The 14,899-nt window shown below is 33.3% G+C and overlaps 2 protein-coding genes across 3 annotated transcripts; one reads left to right on the top strand and one right to left on the bottom strand.

The window, feature by feature from the left end:
• The first annotated feature begins 276 nt into the window (after positions 1-276).
• On the top strand, positions 277-1,152 carry LOC130818850 (protein MIZU-KUSSEI 1-like). Its single transcript, XM_057685090.1, has one exon. The coding sequence runs from the start codon at positions 279-281 to the stop codon at positions 1,041-1,043; it is 765 nt and encodes a 254-aa protein (XP_057541073.1). The 5' UTR covers positions 277-278; the 3' UTR covers positions 1,044-1,152.
• Positions 1,153-1,473: 321 nt separating this feature from the next.
• LOC130818849 (porphobilinogen deaminase, chloroplastic-like) lies at positions 1,474-12,729 on the bottom strand. Of its 2 annotated transcripts, none has more exons than XM_057685087.1 (5): positions 12,321-12,729; positions 7,912-8,317; positions 3,007-3,213; positions 1,988-2,165; positions 1,474-1,863 (listed from the first exon to the last, which is right to left on the bottom strand). In XM_057685087.1, exons 1-5 carry the CDS (start codon positions 12,491-12,493, stop codon positions 1,748-1,750), a joined length of 1,080 nt encoding a protein of 359 aa, XP_057541070.1. In that variant the 5' UTR covers positions 12,494-12,729; the 3' UTR covers positions 1,474-1,747. The 2 variants fall into 2 exon arrangements, with proteins under 2 accessions (XP_057541070.1, XP_057541071.1); XM_057685088.1 differs by lacking the exon at positions 12,321-12,729 and adding an exon at positions 11,710-12,190 and having other exon boundaries at positions 7,912-8,322.
• Positions 12,730-14,899: the final 2,170 nt, after the last annotated feature.

Genomic DNA, 14,899 nt, shown 5'->3' with positions numbered 1-14,899 from the left:
GGATTTCTGAATAAAATTATTTCATACACCAATTTGTGATCAGAGCTTGGTGCAATAAAATGTGTTCCCAAGGCATGAACAAAGCATTTTGACTGTGTCCGAGGATGCCGAAATGTTCAGTATGGCCGAACTCAACGTGCAATCCACAACACTGTCCTTACTGTCATATACCCTTTCATTTGTCCCTCAAAGCCTTACATTCCAACTTCTAACACTAGATTGCTTAATGGTAAATCACAACATTAATCATCCCAAATCATCTAATAAGCTCCATAACCATGCCCCGTCCTCTTCGCCAATCCCCAGCCTCACCTCGACAATCTCCACCTCCTCCCCCGCTACCTCCTCAACAAGGAGCAATAAAAACGATGAATAATGGGTCATTATCCCCAAGGGCACCAATATCTCTTCAAGCACCCTCTCAAAGAAAAAACCCATCCAAATCAAATAAAATCCTTAGAAGGGTATGCTCCGTTTTCAGATCATTCCCTATCGTAACCCCTACATGTCGGATACCAATCTCGAATAGGCTCAACGACGGACATGTCCATGGGGGAACCCGAATCACCGGCACACTCTTTGGCTATCGAAAAGCGAGGGTAAACCTAGCAATCCAAGAAAATCCTAGGTGCCTCCCCATATTATTGCTAGAACTAGCCATACCAACAGGTAAGCTATTGCAAGACATGGGGTTAGGTTTAGTGAGGATTGCCTTGGAATGTGAAAAGCACAGTTCAGACAAAACTAAGCTCATAGAAGAACCCATTTGGACAATGTATTGTAATGGGAGAAAAACTGGGTATGGCATTAAAAGAGAAGCAACTGATGATGACTTAAGTGTAATGCAAATGCTACATGCTGTATCAATGGGTGCTGGTGTTTTGCCTACTAACGATGGGGTCGAAACACCAGACGGTGAGCTTACTTACATGCGTGCCTTCTTTGAGCGTGTCGTTGGATCGAGAGATTCAGAGACATATTACATGATGAACCCAGATGGAAGTGGTGGCCCTGAACTTAGCATTTTCTTTGTTAGGATTTAGGTGATAAGAAGATTGTTTCATTTTCTTTGTGTGAATGGTAATGGTGTATAGAGAGACACAAACAAACCTATTCTTGTATCAATTCAATGTCAATGTAATTCATGATTAAGTTAGTACTAGTAGTGATTCTAATTATGAAAAACACAAAGTTTGTAGACATTGATCAAATACAAATGAAGGGCTATATGGCTCTAACCAATTGAGGTATTTGACCCAAAATCGATTAAAGTTTGATTGCACACTATATTATCATTTCATGTGTTTCAAGTTAATAATGTCTGATAAAAAGCTTTAAAATTTGTCACCAAAAAAACCTTTAAAATGTACAATTATCCATCACTTGAATAACGAAAATTTTACATGGTAGCAATAAGATAAAGTGAAATGTAAGTGCTAACACTTTTTTTTTTTCCACATAACAGCAACTACATTCTTACGGAGTAAAAAACCGAAGCATGTTTGAGCAAAAAATCAATGTTTGACAGCAACCTTAACTTGGATAAGTTACAAGGATTCAACACTTTTTAGTTGGAGATATGAATATATTTTTAGATTGTACATTGATATAATTAAACTATAGCTAATTTAAGGACCCAAATACTAAATCCTACAGAACCCTCAGCATACCACTGCTACAGAAGTATCAATAGCAAATCTGGAGAGACGCCTCATTACTACAAAAAGTTAGCCTTACTCAGACAAGATTATCTTGGATCGAAAAATCCAGGACCAGCCCGTGAAAGAAGCTCCTTTCCAGCATCTCTTCCCATCGATACCATATCGTCATAACCATATGGACCCTTTCGAGATGTCTCGATTACTGCAAGATAGGTACCCCAAAATTTATTTACATCGCAATTTCAAAGGTAGAATGGAAGGAAACAACTGAAGACTAGCCAAACCCCAAAAGACATTCAAACTGGACGATCAGTGAGTTAGTGTACCTTGTTTTCCATCAGTTGAAGCGACAAGCCCCCTGAAAAAGCAGTCTCCATTTTCATCTCGGCAAGCATAGCCAGCAATGGGAGTACGGCAAGACCCATCCAAAGTTTCAAGAAAAGCCCTCTCACACGCAACTGCTAATCGAGTTTCCTCGTGATTCAATGAGGCTAGATACTTCGCCTGAAAATGATGGTTAAGAAGACAAAAGAAAACATTAACTCGGAAAATGTGACACATTTTTGCAAAGTAGCCAGAAGAAATTACTAAACACCTCATGATCCATGCTATTCGCTCCCCTTCCTTTTCTTCCCTCCATTATTCCCCTTCCTTACCTTTATTTTCTATCCTAAATTGTTATCCGAACAAAGTATGCCCCATCCACATTCTATGATTCAGTACCTTCCTCATACATTCAACAGGAATTATCAAATACTCTGACGCTTAATTTTAAGAAAAAATCGCTAAAATTTAGGGCAGAAAATTCTGAACATAGAACATTAAATAGCTGTCTCACAAAAATACTATCTTCAGGGAAAATCACCAAGTACATTTTACACATAGTAATCAGATACATTTTCTACATGGAAATCAGATGTTTGATTGATGATTGGTAACCGGTATACATAAATTCCAATCATCTATCAGTCACTAATTTGAAGTAGCTCATACAACTTGAACCGTCAGATTTGTCTCTACGTAAATATTTCATAGGACTCGTTCACACTCTTGGACCATAATTTTTAACTAACTTATACAACTTTAACCGTCAAAATTGTCTCTACATAAATTTTTCACATAGCTCCTCAAAATTTTTGTTGACACTAACCAAAGATTCTATAGTCAAAAATGAGCATCGGAATGAAAAAAAAAAAGCCATAACTAAGAAAAAAAGAACAGTTAGTACAAAGAACCAGCAGTTCTCCAAAGCATGAACAGGAAATTTAAAAGACAAAAAAACAGCCAATCTCATCAAATTACTATATATAGTATGTTAAGAATTTCTTGGTACAATCAAACTTACCATCTTATCGTCATTTTGTAGACAAGCAATTCCAATTGCCCCTTGAGCAACAGCTGGAAGCATATCATCAATTGAAAGAACAGAAGAAACATTTTCAGTCATATCTAAGCGCTTTAGGCCAGCCAAGGCCAACAATGTTGCTTGCACCAGCCCTTCATTAAGTTTTCTCAACCGTGTCTGTACATTACCACGGAAGTTATCCAATACCTACATACACATGTAAATAAACACTATAAAGTTGCACAAACTTATTCAGATTTCAGATATAATCTCCCCTTTAAATATCAAACACACACACACGTATACTCAAAGAAATGACAGCATGACCAGCAATGAGTACAATACCCAAATTATTGGGGTAATCTATTCAGAAAAATGACTAATCATGAAATAGACAATAAATGTAATAATCATGTTCCAGAACAGCAAATTAAAAAAGGGACATAATCCCACGGTGCAAAAATCCGATAATAGGTGCGATAGAAGGTAACGGACACGGTAATACAAAAATGGGGGTGATGCGGTTATCGTATCACTAAATTTCGGCTTAAACCATGAAATATCGCTTGAAAAGGCCTAAAACACGATTTTTTACACCTTTACGATACAGTTAATATCGGTTCAATAAACGTGAAACCTTTACGATACGGCCTTGTTTTTGCACTATGCCTTATCCTCAAGTTTTCAAAAGCTTATGGAAAAGTGGACAACCTTGTGACCTTGTCATCAGTAATGACAAAAGTAAATGGCATCACAACTAAATCTCTAACATGGTTAGGTTGATGAATTTTTCCATGTCCATAAAATTCCAAGTAAACAATCTTGCATCAATTAATATGTTGGCAATAGGCCACAACATAAATCTCAACTTGTTGACCCAACAAGATTACATCTTTCGCAAACAAATCTATCCATGTTATTGAATGCATAAGCGGGTAGAGCTGGTCTACCACTTGGTATTCCACCTTCATGCAAAAGGCCATCAAGCATTTTTCCTTTGATATAGAACATAATGTTAGAAATAAAACTATAAGTATAGTCCAAGAATGATATGAAGAAAACAAATCAAATGTCAAGACATATAGAGGAGCAACTTAAATTTCCCAATAACGAGTGGTTTGCATCAAAGTTATCCTTTGCGCCCTACAATCCTAGACTAAATAACAAAGCCAATTCAAGAAGTTTTGGGGTGCATTCTGTTTGATGATGACATTGTGGTAGTAGATGTGATGTGAATCCAAACCTCAAACAAGAAAAAATGAACTCTAATTTTGTGTTTTTGCGTTTTAACTTGATGGCTATAATTTAAAGGGATATTGCTCAAAGAAGATACACAAAGTAAACCTCCTCAAAGGTTTTGAGATGTATAAATCACAAAGACAATAAATTCTCAAGAGACTAATTAAAATTGAACATCAAATGTAACCAGTGAACAATGTCCTTAGAACATTCCAATTAAAGTTCAAACTCACATGATCTTGTCGAGTGACTCTAATTCATTATATAGGTTTATACATCACATGGACAAAACGTTAGCAAAAAAAGGTCATCAAGAGCTCACTAAGAAGTACAGGCAACATAAAGTCAATATATGAAGTCAAAAGCCTGCGTTAGTTTGAATGCTTAGGGTGTAGGAAAGCCCATAGTTACCAGGATCGAGGTATGATCCAGGTTGCGGAACGAGATTAAGATCACAGTTCGCTAATTTTAAAATTTTGAGGTGGGATCGAAAAAATTTTGGTTCGAGATTTTAGGGGTCGCAAAACAATTTGTTTCGGATCGAGGTACTATTTGGGATCATTTACTTTAATTTAAAATAAATAGTTGTAGAAACAAGGGATAAAAATAAGAAATAGAAAAAGAAAAAGAAAAAAAATAGAATTGAACATCTGACTTGTTTTGTTTTTGAAATTTTTAAAAATATGTGGTTAGAAATGTGTAGGGTTAGAATTGGGCTTAAAATATTAGTATCCTGAAGCCCAAAACCTAATTATTCTACCTATCGGTTAAAATAAAAGTATCATATAAAAACAAGAATAAAAACCCTAATAAAGGGGCTAAAGCAAGGAAAGGGACTAAAGTAATTACTACTACGGCAGCTGAGAGCAATTTCTTCCATTTTCATCAAGAATACCCACACCATTGAAGTGAAGCTTCTATCTACACCATTAATAATAAGTTTTCTTCTTTTCTTTTTCCTTTTCTTTCCCCTTTTCTCTTCTCCTCCCCGTTTTCTTCATTCTCTTCAATATTTCTGGACTGTTTAGATTCCTTTCAAAGCTGAAAATGGATCGACTGATATCACGTTCCAAATGTGTACCCAAGCAATCCAAATCATGGATGACCCACGATTCAGGTCAAAGGAACTGGATCGCGGTTTTGGGGCTAAAAGCATCGATCCTAGCTACACTGGGGAAGTCTCATGTTCCATTACCTAAGCCACTTATAAGCTAAGCACAAACACTTAATATTTCCATCCTTTGGACAACTACCTTTTGGGCAAAGACAATTTTGTAACTGAGATGAGTTGTACCATAGTGCAAAAATACAGTCGCATAAGTTTGAGTTTCCAATGACCGAAATATAGGTTGTATCGATCGTGAAATCATCCGCATTGACCACAAAATTCGTTTCGCGATCATCACCACGACCGTGACCAAAACCGTATTCAAAGATGTCGTTTGAGTTGCGATTGTGACAATGATAACAATGATGTGGTAGCGTGTGTCATCACTTGCCTTACTGTCAAATATCAGCTGAAACCGTGAAATATCCCTTGAAAATGCCTAACATGCAAATTTTTTATACCATTCTTTAGATATATTTAAAATTATTTATAACTTGCATATACAATATGATAAGTCTCATTTTTGAACTATATTTCAAACCTTATTAATACACAATAGATCGGCTAAGCTATATCAATGCACCTTTTAACTAAGTATTACATGTCCATGCCACCCTATGTACATCGAAATTACGGCAACACAAAAATAAATCTTATCTAGTTGGTCCATTTCTAATATACTTTTGACATACCAAAATAATGAGAAGTTTGAGCAGCTGAGAAATGAGCTAAATTAACCAATTATGCCCATCAAGAAATCTTATGTCAAATTGCTAAACTCGAGTTTTCATCTAAAGTATAGATTTGATTTTTTTTTTTTCTCTTGGAATTGAATGGGGACGAATTAGAGAAGGGTCAACATTAACTTGGAGAAGTGGACACAGGAGTTAAATCAAAAGGGCTTAGCCAAGTCTATATGAAAGGAGTTAATGTCATGTCAAGATTAATCGTAGCAAAGACGCTCTAACATTAGAAACAAAAAAGTTCCTTCCTAGCGAGTGTTTCAAGTACCTTGATCACTTCTTCACAAGTATGACAATATTGACTAATGTGTGAAGCATACGATTCAAAGTGCAACTCAAATCAAGAGGTGCGACCAAAACAATATGTAATCAAGATAGGTTAAACAGAAAATTCTTGCGCATTACCATTACTCTAACACTACTATATAGGTGAAGGGCTTTCGGAAAATATCATTATAGGATGAAGGCGGTATAAGTAGACATACATCATATGGATATAATTTATAATGAAAGTATAGGAAAGATTCTTTAACTTGCACGACAAAATGAAAATAATAATAATAATAATAATAATAATAATAATAATAATAATAATAATAATAATAATAATAATAATAATAATAATAAATATAATAATAATAATAATAATAATAATAATAATAATAATAACAATAATAATAATAATAATAATAATAATAATAATAATAATAATAATAATAATAATAATAATAAATTAAAAAAACTCTAAATTGGGTTTGAAAATGAACAAAAGACAGAAAAATAGAATAAACTAATTAGAAATGTGAAGGTTGAAACTTGGAGAAGGTGAAAAGGGAGAAGATAATCCAAAAAAGACATGAAGAATTAAAATTTGAAAGAGTAGATGACATGAATAGAAATGAATGAAAATGGAGTATACGTGGATTATAATTAAAATTGATATTCTTCATTGTAAATTTGTGTTAGAATAGGTCACCTAAAGTATAATGTTTTATGAGGATCTCTTATATTGATTTTATTAGTTCATGTAGTTGACCCCACAAGTTAGAATCAAAGTTTTAGCATCATTGTTGTTCTCTCATCCTTAAATACTAGATGTGTGCTACTCATCCATTGATCTCCATGATTATATTTAATTTTTGATCAAAAGTAAACATATGTTCTTTTCTATATATATTGAACTAAATGATAAGTCGTGTACTAATAAACCCTAAGACACATTTATTTGGAAAAAGAAAAAAAGGACTAATTGAAAAGTTGATCTGAGTGAATTCAATATTAGAAAAAAGAATAATAGAGATGCTAATCCAAGCAAATTTAATCTTAGAAGCTACTCCTCAATGACATACAAAGTGATCATCTTAGTGGCCAATCACAAATGGCACGATCTAGGCCACCAACTATAAAATTAAAGTTACTAAAGCATTGTATGCTTTACCTTGATTACATGAACTTAAAACCCACAGTGCACAAGGTACGCTCAATCATCAAGTAGATTAATAGCTTAGAAAAGTACATCATTTATAACTCTGATTATTAGACCTCGATTTATTCAGCAAAAACCCCGACAATGAACACAATCAAGATTCAAGATCTCTTTAATGGGTTTTTCCAAGGTTGCAAATGCAAGTTAAGAATCTTTAGTAAGAAAAACTTTTCTCATTTTCATAGGTAATATGAGTGTTATAACTTAAAAGATAACAAAATCACCTTATTTCTTGAAAACATTGTTATATTTAAGTAATTGTCATTCATTTCTCATAATTTACCAGCTTTGAAGAATAATGGAGAAAAAAAGGCTGAATTTAGACTTACTTCAAGGGATGGGTATCTGTGTAGTAACTGAGATTTCCTTCTTAATGATGCAGTACCAACAACACTTCCGGCTGGAAGCTCAGCAAGAGAAGTTGCAGTGGTAGAAATAAAGGCATCACGAACATCTTCACGCTCAAGGTTGCAAGGAAGAATTATCTTGTCTGGTAGATAAGTAGGGACATCCTTCATGGAATGGACAGCAATATCAATCTCATTATTCAAAAGGGCCTCATCGATTTCCTTAGTAAACAAGCCCTTCCCACCAATGTCAGCTAGTGGTTGAGTTAGGATTTTGTCACCGGTGGTTTTTATTATCACAATCTCAATAGCTCCCTCCTCGGCCAACTCCTCATGAGCTGCAATGAGCTTAGCGCGTGTCTCATAAGCTTGAGCAAGTGCTAACGGGCTGTCCTACGCAAGCAAAGACACATACTCCAAATTAAATATGTTTTAAGACCAAAAGTTTTACATCAATCAAGAGAAGATTTTCTATCAAGAGGATAGACAATGAGCATTTTATTTATATCATACAAAGATAAAACAAACAAGGCGATAAGACATAATCAATCGATCAATAAAAAGGAATAAACAATAACTTACTTATCAAATGACCCACGTGCAATTAGTGGCCCCTCATTAAGAGAACACTTTCTCATTCATTGGCTAGCCAGGCCATTGTTGCAATTTCTATTCTAGAGTTGAGTCATATTAGCATCTATATTAATGTTTATACAAAATTACAAACAACTTGTTTGGATTCCTTTTGGCGAAAAAAGGGAGAGGAACGAAGACGAAGTAAGGAAAGGGTAAGGGTCAGGAGAACAACTATTCCCTATTTGGATTACACGGAGAAAGAGATTAGGTCATTGGATGGAGTACAGGGGAAAAGGCAAATAATACTCACAAATAAAACATTGGAAAATTTGTCGTGAATAATGTAACTTTTCATCAATTTCTCTACAATAATACCAACTTTTGCTTAACCATGAATAATATCACCTTAGAGGGGTTTTTTCCAAGAATAATACCAACTTTAGTTTATTGACTAAGTTACCAATTTTTTTTGTTATATAATCTCCTATAGTTTGATTTTTAGCATGTTAGGGATATTCTCGGAAAATACCCCGTAAGTTGTTATTATTCATGGTTAATCAAAAGTTATTATTATTGTAGGAAAATAAGCAAAAGGTTGTATTATTGCTGGTAATTTTTCCTAAAACATTTTGTCATATTATTTACAAAAGTACATTTCAAAGTGCACTCACCTTTTGAAGGGAGGACCAGTGTCACACGATTTGTGATTCGGTTTGATTCCTTGTACGAATTCAAAATCATTTGTTGTGCATTTGATTCGTTAAAGTTTTTTCATATTATTTTGACAAAGTAGAGTATGGTCAAATAATATTAAATTTACAAAGTATGTACTTTTTTAATAATATTAAGTTTTAGAATATATAACAAAGAATAAATAAAAAAATTAGATTTAAATAAATGAAAAAGCTTTTTGAAAAGAGGAAAAGTGAACATATAATTAAAAAAAGGAAAATAAAAAGGAAGGGTAATAAAAAGTTAAGAAAGAAAGGAGTATAATAGAAATAAAAGTGAAAGAAAAAAAATATAAATATAATGTGGATGTCGACATCCTACCATAAATAAGGAGTTTTTGACCTTTCCACTTTCCAATATCCAATAAAGAAAAAAAGGTATTGTTCTTCTACTCTCTTCTTCGTCAACTCTTTTCTATGTTTTTTTCCCTTTGTTTTTAATTAGTCTAGTACCTTTTTTCTTCATTTTCTTCCTTTCTCATCCTTACATGCAACAACCAGTAACGTACCTTTAGATCTTAACGATCTGAATCACAGACCAAGGCAAATTAACCCGCAAATCAAATTAAATTGCAATTTGTGGGTAAGAGCACCGATTTATGTGACACTTGGGAGGACACACACACGCACTTAACATTTTTATGGGACTCTCACTTTAGGCAATCTAACTTTGTGATATCATTGAGAGAACAGTTCACTTGGCTACCACACTATTATGAGACTCATCAATAGAGCTTTCACAAATGATTTTACAATAGTCTCACAACACTTTGGCTCAAAATCAACTTTTCCACACACTACACCATGATAACTCTACAGACAAACTTGCACTTACTTGGCTAGATACACAATTTTATTCATTAGGAACATCAAAAAGTTTTCACTTCAATACTACATTTGCAACATTAGTGATTCTAAGCTTATATTCGTTGCTAGCCTCACAAATGATCAAACACCTTTATTTATACATGCATAGGTACGAAAACAATACAATATTATTTATGTCGATTAACATAGTCTTCGAACGTCAACGCAAAAAACATATCCACATGCATCAAGCTATTTCCGGAATTTCCAGCATCTTGCTCACTAAAAACAAAACAAACACTCACTAACTAAAAGTGCGCCTAGCCACAACTAAGGCATGAAGTGTGTGCTAGGCAAGGCTTGCATGTTTTGGCTGGGCTAGGTGAGGGTTAGGTGCTTTCATAAGGGCCATAGGGAGGAGGCAATTCCCTACAATAAAACTAACTTTTGAATATCACACTTTTTGTGAACTCTTTTTAGCCCTAGCCTCAAAAGAAGCCCATTTAATATGGGCACCACCATGTATGTTTTCTCTACTTTTCTTTTTTGTTTCTCTTCTCTTCTTCGTCTTTATCTACTTTATATTTTTCAATTGAAAAAAAAATTTCCTTGGTATTTAGGTGAGCCTCACATTTAAAGGCTAACAACAATATCTTCCACTTAGAGCCAAGGCTTAGGACCATTAATGCCTTGCTACTTTTTAAATTGAAAAAAAAAATCAAAAAAAATATCTAGTCTTTTCATAATAGATCGTTCTTTAGATATTTCTTCCTTCAAATTATTTATTCTAAATATTAACCCATATTTGAATATTGTTACCTTAGAATCATCCTTCAACTCCACAAATAATTAGCAATATTATTTGGTAATATGGGGAAACTTGACACAACTAGAAAAAGGCACTATTCTACTACAAATTTCATACCATCAATCATCCATACCATCATCATTTGTTGTGTTCTTAACAAGGACTTAATTCCTATTAGTGCAAGTGTCATTTCTCCTAGCTTGGCAGATGATTTTGATCATCTCAAAGCTGATTTTATAGCATGCATATTGTAGGATAACGTTGGGTGTGCAAGAAAGTATAGGAGGTTGAGGTTTGGATCAATACATGAGGTGATAAACGAGGTGCATGCGGTGCCTTGAACAAGAAAAGAGGTGCCTTGAACAAGGTAATAAAGTCTTTGAACAAGGTAAGAAGGTGTACAAGAAGGGTCTTGGCTCATGCCTTGAATGAAGCAAGGATGGTTTGAAAGGTGCCTTGAATGAGGCGGCCAACAGCAAGAGGCAAGAAGCAGGGAATGGCATTGAGTTGGTGATCATTCGAACACATATAATGCTCGTTCAAGCACCTTAGTGCAGAGAAGTTTTGACTTTTCTATTCTTGCACAATAATGGAGGGGCAAGTTTACTACTGTGTCCTAGAACTATTCTATTTACTTATGGGCTATATAAGGGCCCTTTGTTAAATTAAAATGCATAACGTGTGGAGTCTAATACAAGATAAAAGAGGTTTGGGAAACAGAGAGTGCTTTTGATAGTGTGTGTGGTCTCCATTAAAGGTGAGATCTTTGAGCTTAAGAGATTGTTCTCAAGGCTAGTGAAGGTTGTTTCATTAATGTAATGCTGATTAGTTAATGAAATACAATCTTGCCTAACTCACCTCATTAAACATCTTTGTGATGTTGCTCTTGTTTTTGCTGCTCCATTGTTTATGATATGTTTTCACTTGCATTTTCCATCTTGTTCTTGAGCACTGTGAGGTCTTTAGTCTTTTATTTCAATTCCCAATGCCTTGCCAAATCTCTTCAATATAAGAGAGGTTAGTTTCTTAAGAACAAAATGGGAACCATTACCCTCCATGTATACCCTTGCATTTCTCTCACCTTTCACTTTCTAGCCAAGAAGCAAATACAACTTTGACTAACTATACTTATAAGTAAAAGAGCGATACTTATTGCCAATTATTAATAATTCATGAAATGTTAAAATAAGCACCCAATCTCATTGATCAATCTTGATTCTTGATCCATTAATCAATATGCATCATTTCTTGACACATACAAAACTTCAACAAAAATAAAAGTCAAACCAATGTACAAGCTAAAAACCATTGCAAGTCAACAAATGCATACATTATAATTAAAAAAAAAAAAAAAAACAAAGAATTCAGAAGAAAAAATTAGATTAAAACGTGAATGAACGAAATTTAGTAAAATAAACAAAACCCAGAAATGAAAATGAAAAATCGAAGTAAAATAAAAAGATGGGTACCTTCCTCGGGTGCCAATTCTGACAAGGGCAAGTTTGGAATCAGGGTTTTTATGCTCGACAGCAATGGAAGCTCGAGTGACCATTAACCGTAGTTTTCTAACATGAAGATGATGATTCAAAGCTGGGGGTTTTACACATGGGAAACAAAATCTTGAACCTGCTAAAGCATTCATTTTCAATACTGCAACAACGCAAGAATTGAACTTTTTTGTTATTGCTGTTGTTGAGGAAATGCAAGAATTAAATCGAAGAGAGGGGAAGTAGAATTGAGATAAAGGGTTGGAAAGAAGGGGGCACTTGGATTTGGTTTTTATCTTGGGAGATTTTTGAAGATAATAATACTTCGTCTCATTTGGTTATTAAACATTAGTAGAGGGTACTATGCCAATCCAAACTCTTTGGAAAAAATGTTTTGGAAATTCTAATTCAAAACCATTTTATCCTTAGACAATCTTAAATTGAGTTAAAAAATTATACTTTTTTTTATTTACCATAAGTATGTTATTTGTTTTTTGCACTCTATTCAATACTTTTCAATCTTTAATATCTCTAATCGTGTATAATTAAAAATTATAAAAAGTTGAAATGAATAATCCTTGCATTAAGACGAATCAAACAAGATCCTACTTAACTATAATAATAAATTACAAATTAAGAGTAAAAGATAAATAGTATCTAAAAAGTAAATAGGACACTTGTGATGAATAGAAAGAAGTAATGAATTTTACTTCCTTCTATTATTGCTAATTGTCCCAATTGAATGCGTAAAAATTAAAAAATAATCAACGGCACCACATGGGAGAGATAAAATATTTCTATAATCATAGGCGATTAATTTAATTAATCTATCCCTTTTTGAACTTCCCACCAATTCTACTTTATCAATTTTCTACCAATTTTAACTTTTTAACATCAATCATTTTTGAGTTTTTTTTCACTTTCCCACCAACTTTTATCCATCTTTCAATATCCCATCATTTTTAAAATTAAACTTAAAATCTGAAATTCACTTTGTAAATTAGGTCATAATGTATATTTATATAATATTTGTCATAAAAATTACACATTCTTTTTTAAAGACTCCTTCAAAAAGGCCAATAACACCAATCACCTTATGGATGAAAACTTTGCCTTTGACAATATACACATATGTCACGTTTAGATGCACTAAGGATTGATCTATCCTAAACAGCCTGAGGCAAAAAATGATTTCACCAAGTTTAGCAAATAATTCACATTAAAAACCATACCACATTATTCACAAAAAAATCTTTAAAGAACAAGAAACTACCAAAGTTCAATTATTTTAAAATAATGTTATACCCAAAATATGTGATATCAAAAATACATGTGTAGTAGCAACCTAAACTTTGAATTTCATTTTTATAACATGTTGATATAATTTAAAAGTTTAATACACACTCAAAATGGGAGTATAAATGATGACATTTACAATAATACTCTATATACATTTTGCTTCATATGTTAAAGATATCATTTTACAAAAATCAAAGTCATGAAGTTATTAAAAGAAATAAAGATGAACCACCTACTAATTGGACTTTGTGTCTTCTAATACTGTAAATATTACTAAGAAATCTATTATTATTGTAATGGAAAAGATAAATATAGTGTTCAGTATTTGGCTTCTCATTATAGACAGTTATTTATAGAAGAATATGGAAAGATGAGAAGTTAAAGCCATTAATGAAGGAACCAAATGCACAGTATGCAATTACACTGTTTCATTTAACAAATCTCATTGTTCATTTGGTGCAAAGTACTATTAAGTACCATAGTATTAGTTTACAATTATTTTCATCACTATTACTCCTTTTCTTTTTTTTTTTTAATATTTAATTATTGTTGCTAGTAATTCCTAATGAATAGTGTCTTATGTCTAATACAATTCATCATCATCAGCATCAGCATCAGCATCATTATCAATCCAATACCCTATTATTTTATTAATGTGTTTATTCCTAAATTATTAACATATTTACGGTTATAGTTGTTATATATAAATTGTAAATGACAATATCATGCTTATTAAATTGTAAAGGCTCGCGTTGAATCACATGTGAAGGATCGTGAATATAAGTTCACAACATAGAGACATGAAACATATTATGAACTCAATCCAAATCTAGAGGCAAGGAAATCATGTATGCCTCTTCACCTATTCGCTCAATCCTCATACGGCCAAATGCATTTAGACTTAGCTTTTCATTTTAGAAAAATCTCTTCAAGCCTCTCACTGGTGAAACTTTAATATATACATGCTTTTCAACTTCATATTCCTTATGTCGCTTCTTCTGATAAGCATAACTCTTTTGTCTATCCTGAGCTGCTTTCATTCTAGCTTGAATTATTTGAATCTTATCAATTGCGTGAATCTATTCGGGCCCTATTATTAGTCTTTTACCAACCTCACACCAAGTCAACATAGTACGACACCTTCTCCCATTCAATGCTTCACAAGGATTCATGCTAAATACTTGAATAATAGCTATTATTATAGGAAAACTTTACTAAGAATAAATGTTCATCCCAAATCCTCTTAAAATCTAAGGCACACG

Source organism: Amaranthus tricolor, chromosome 7 (genome assembly GCF_026212465.1).
Source record: "Amaranthus tricolor cultivar Red isolate AtriRed21 chromosome 7, ASM2621246v1, whole genome shotgun sequence".
In the NCBI taxonomy this organism is placed as follows: Eukaryota; Viridiplantae; Streptophyta; class Magnoliopsida; order Caryophyllales; family Amaranthaceae; genus Amaranthus; species Amaranthus tricolor.
Note: the sequence above shows the minus strand (reverse complement) of the source record. Positions and strands in the feature narration are given on the sequence as shown.

What these genes read in the sequence shown, in the direction of transcription:
- LOC130818849 (XM_057685087.1), bottom strand. Translation starts at nt 12,493, where the DNA reads ATGAATGCTTTAGCAGGTTCAAGATTTTGTTTCCCATGTGTAAAACCC. An exon ending in ACAGATACCCATCCCTTGAA is followed by an intron (nt 3,214 to 7,911) that starts GTAAGTCTAAAT and finishes ATGTGTATGTAG; the next exon opens with GTATTGGATAACTTCCGTGG. An exon ending in TTCAACTGATGGAAAACAAG is followed by an intron (nt 1,864 to 1,987) that starts GTACACTAACTC and finishes CCTATCTTGCAG; the next exon opens with TAATCGAGACATCTCGAAAG.
- LOC130818850 (XM_057685090.1), top strand. Translation starts at nt 279, where the DNA reads ATGCCCCGTCCTCTTCGCCAATCCCCAGCCTCACCTCGACAATCTCCA.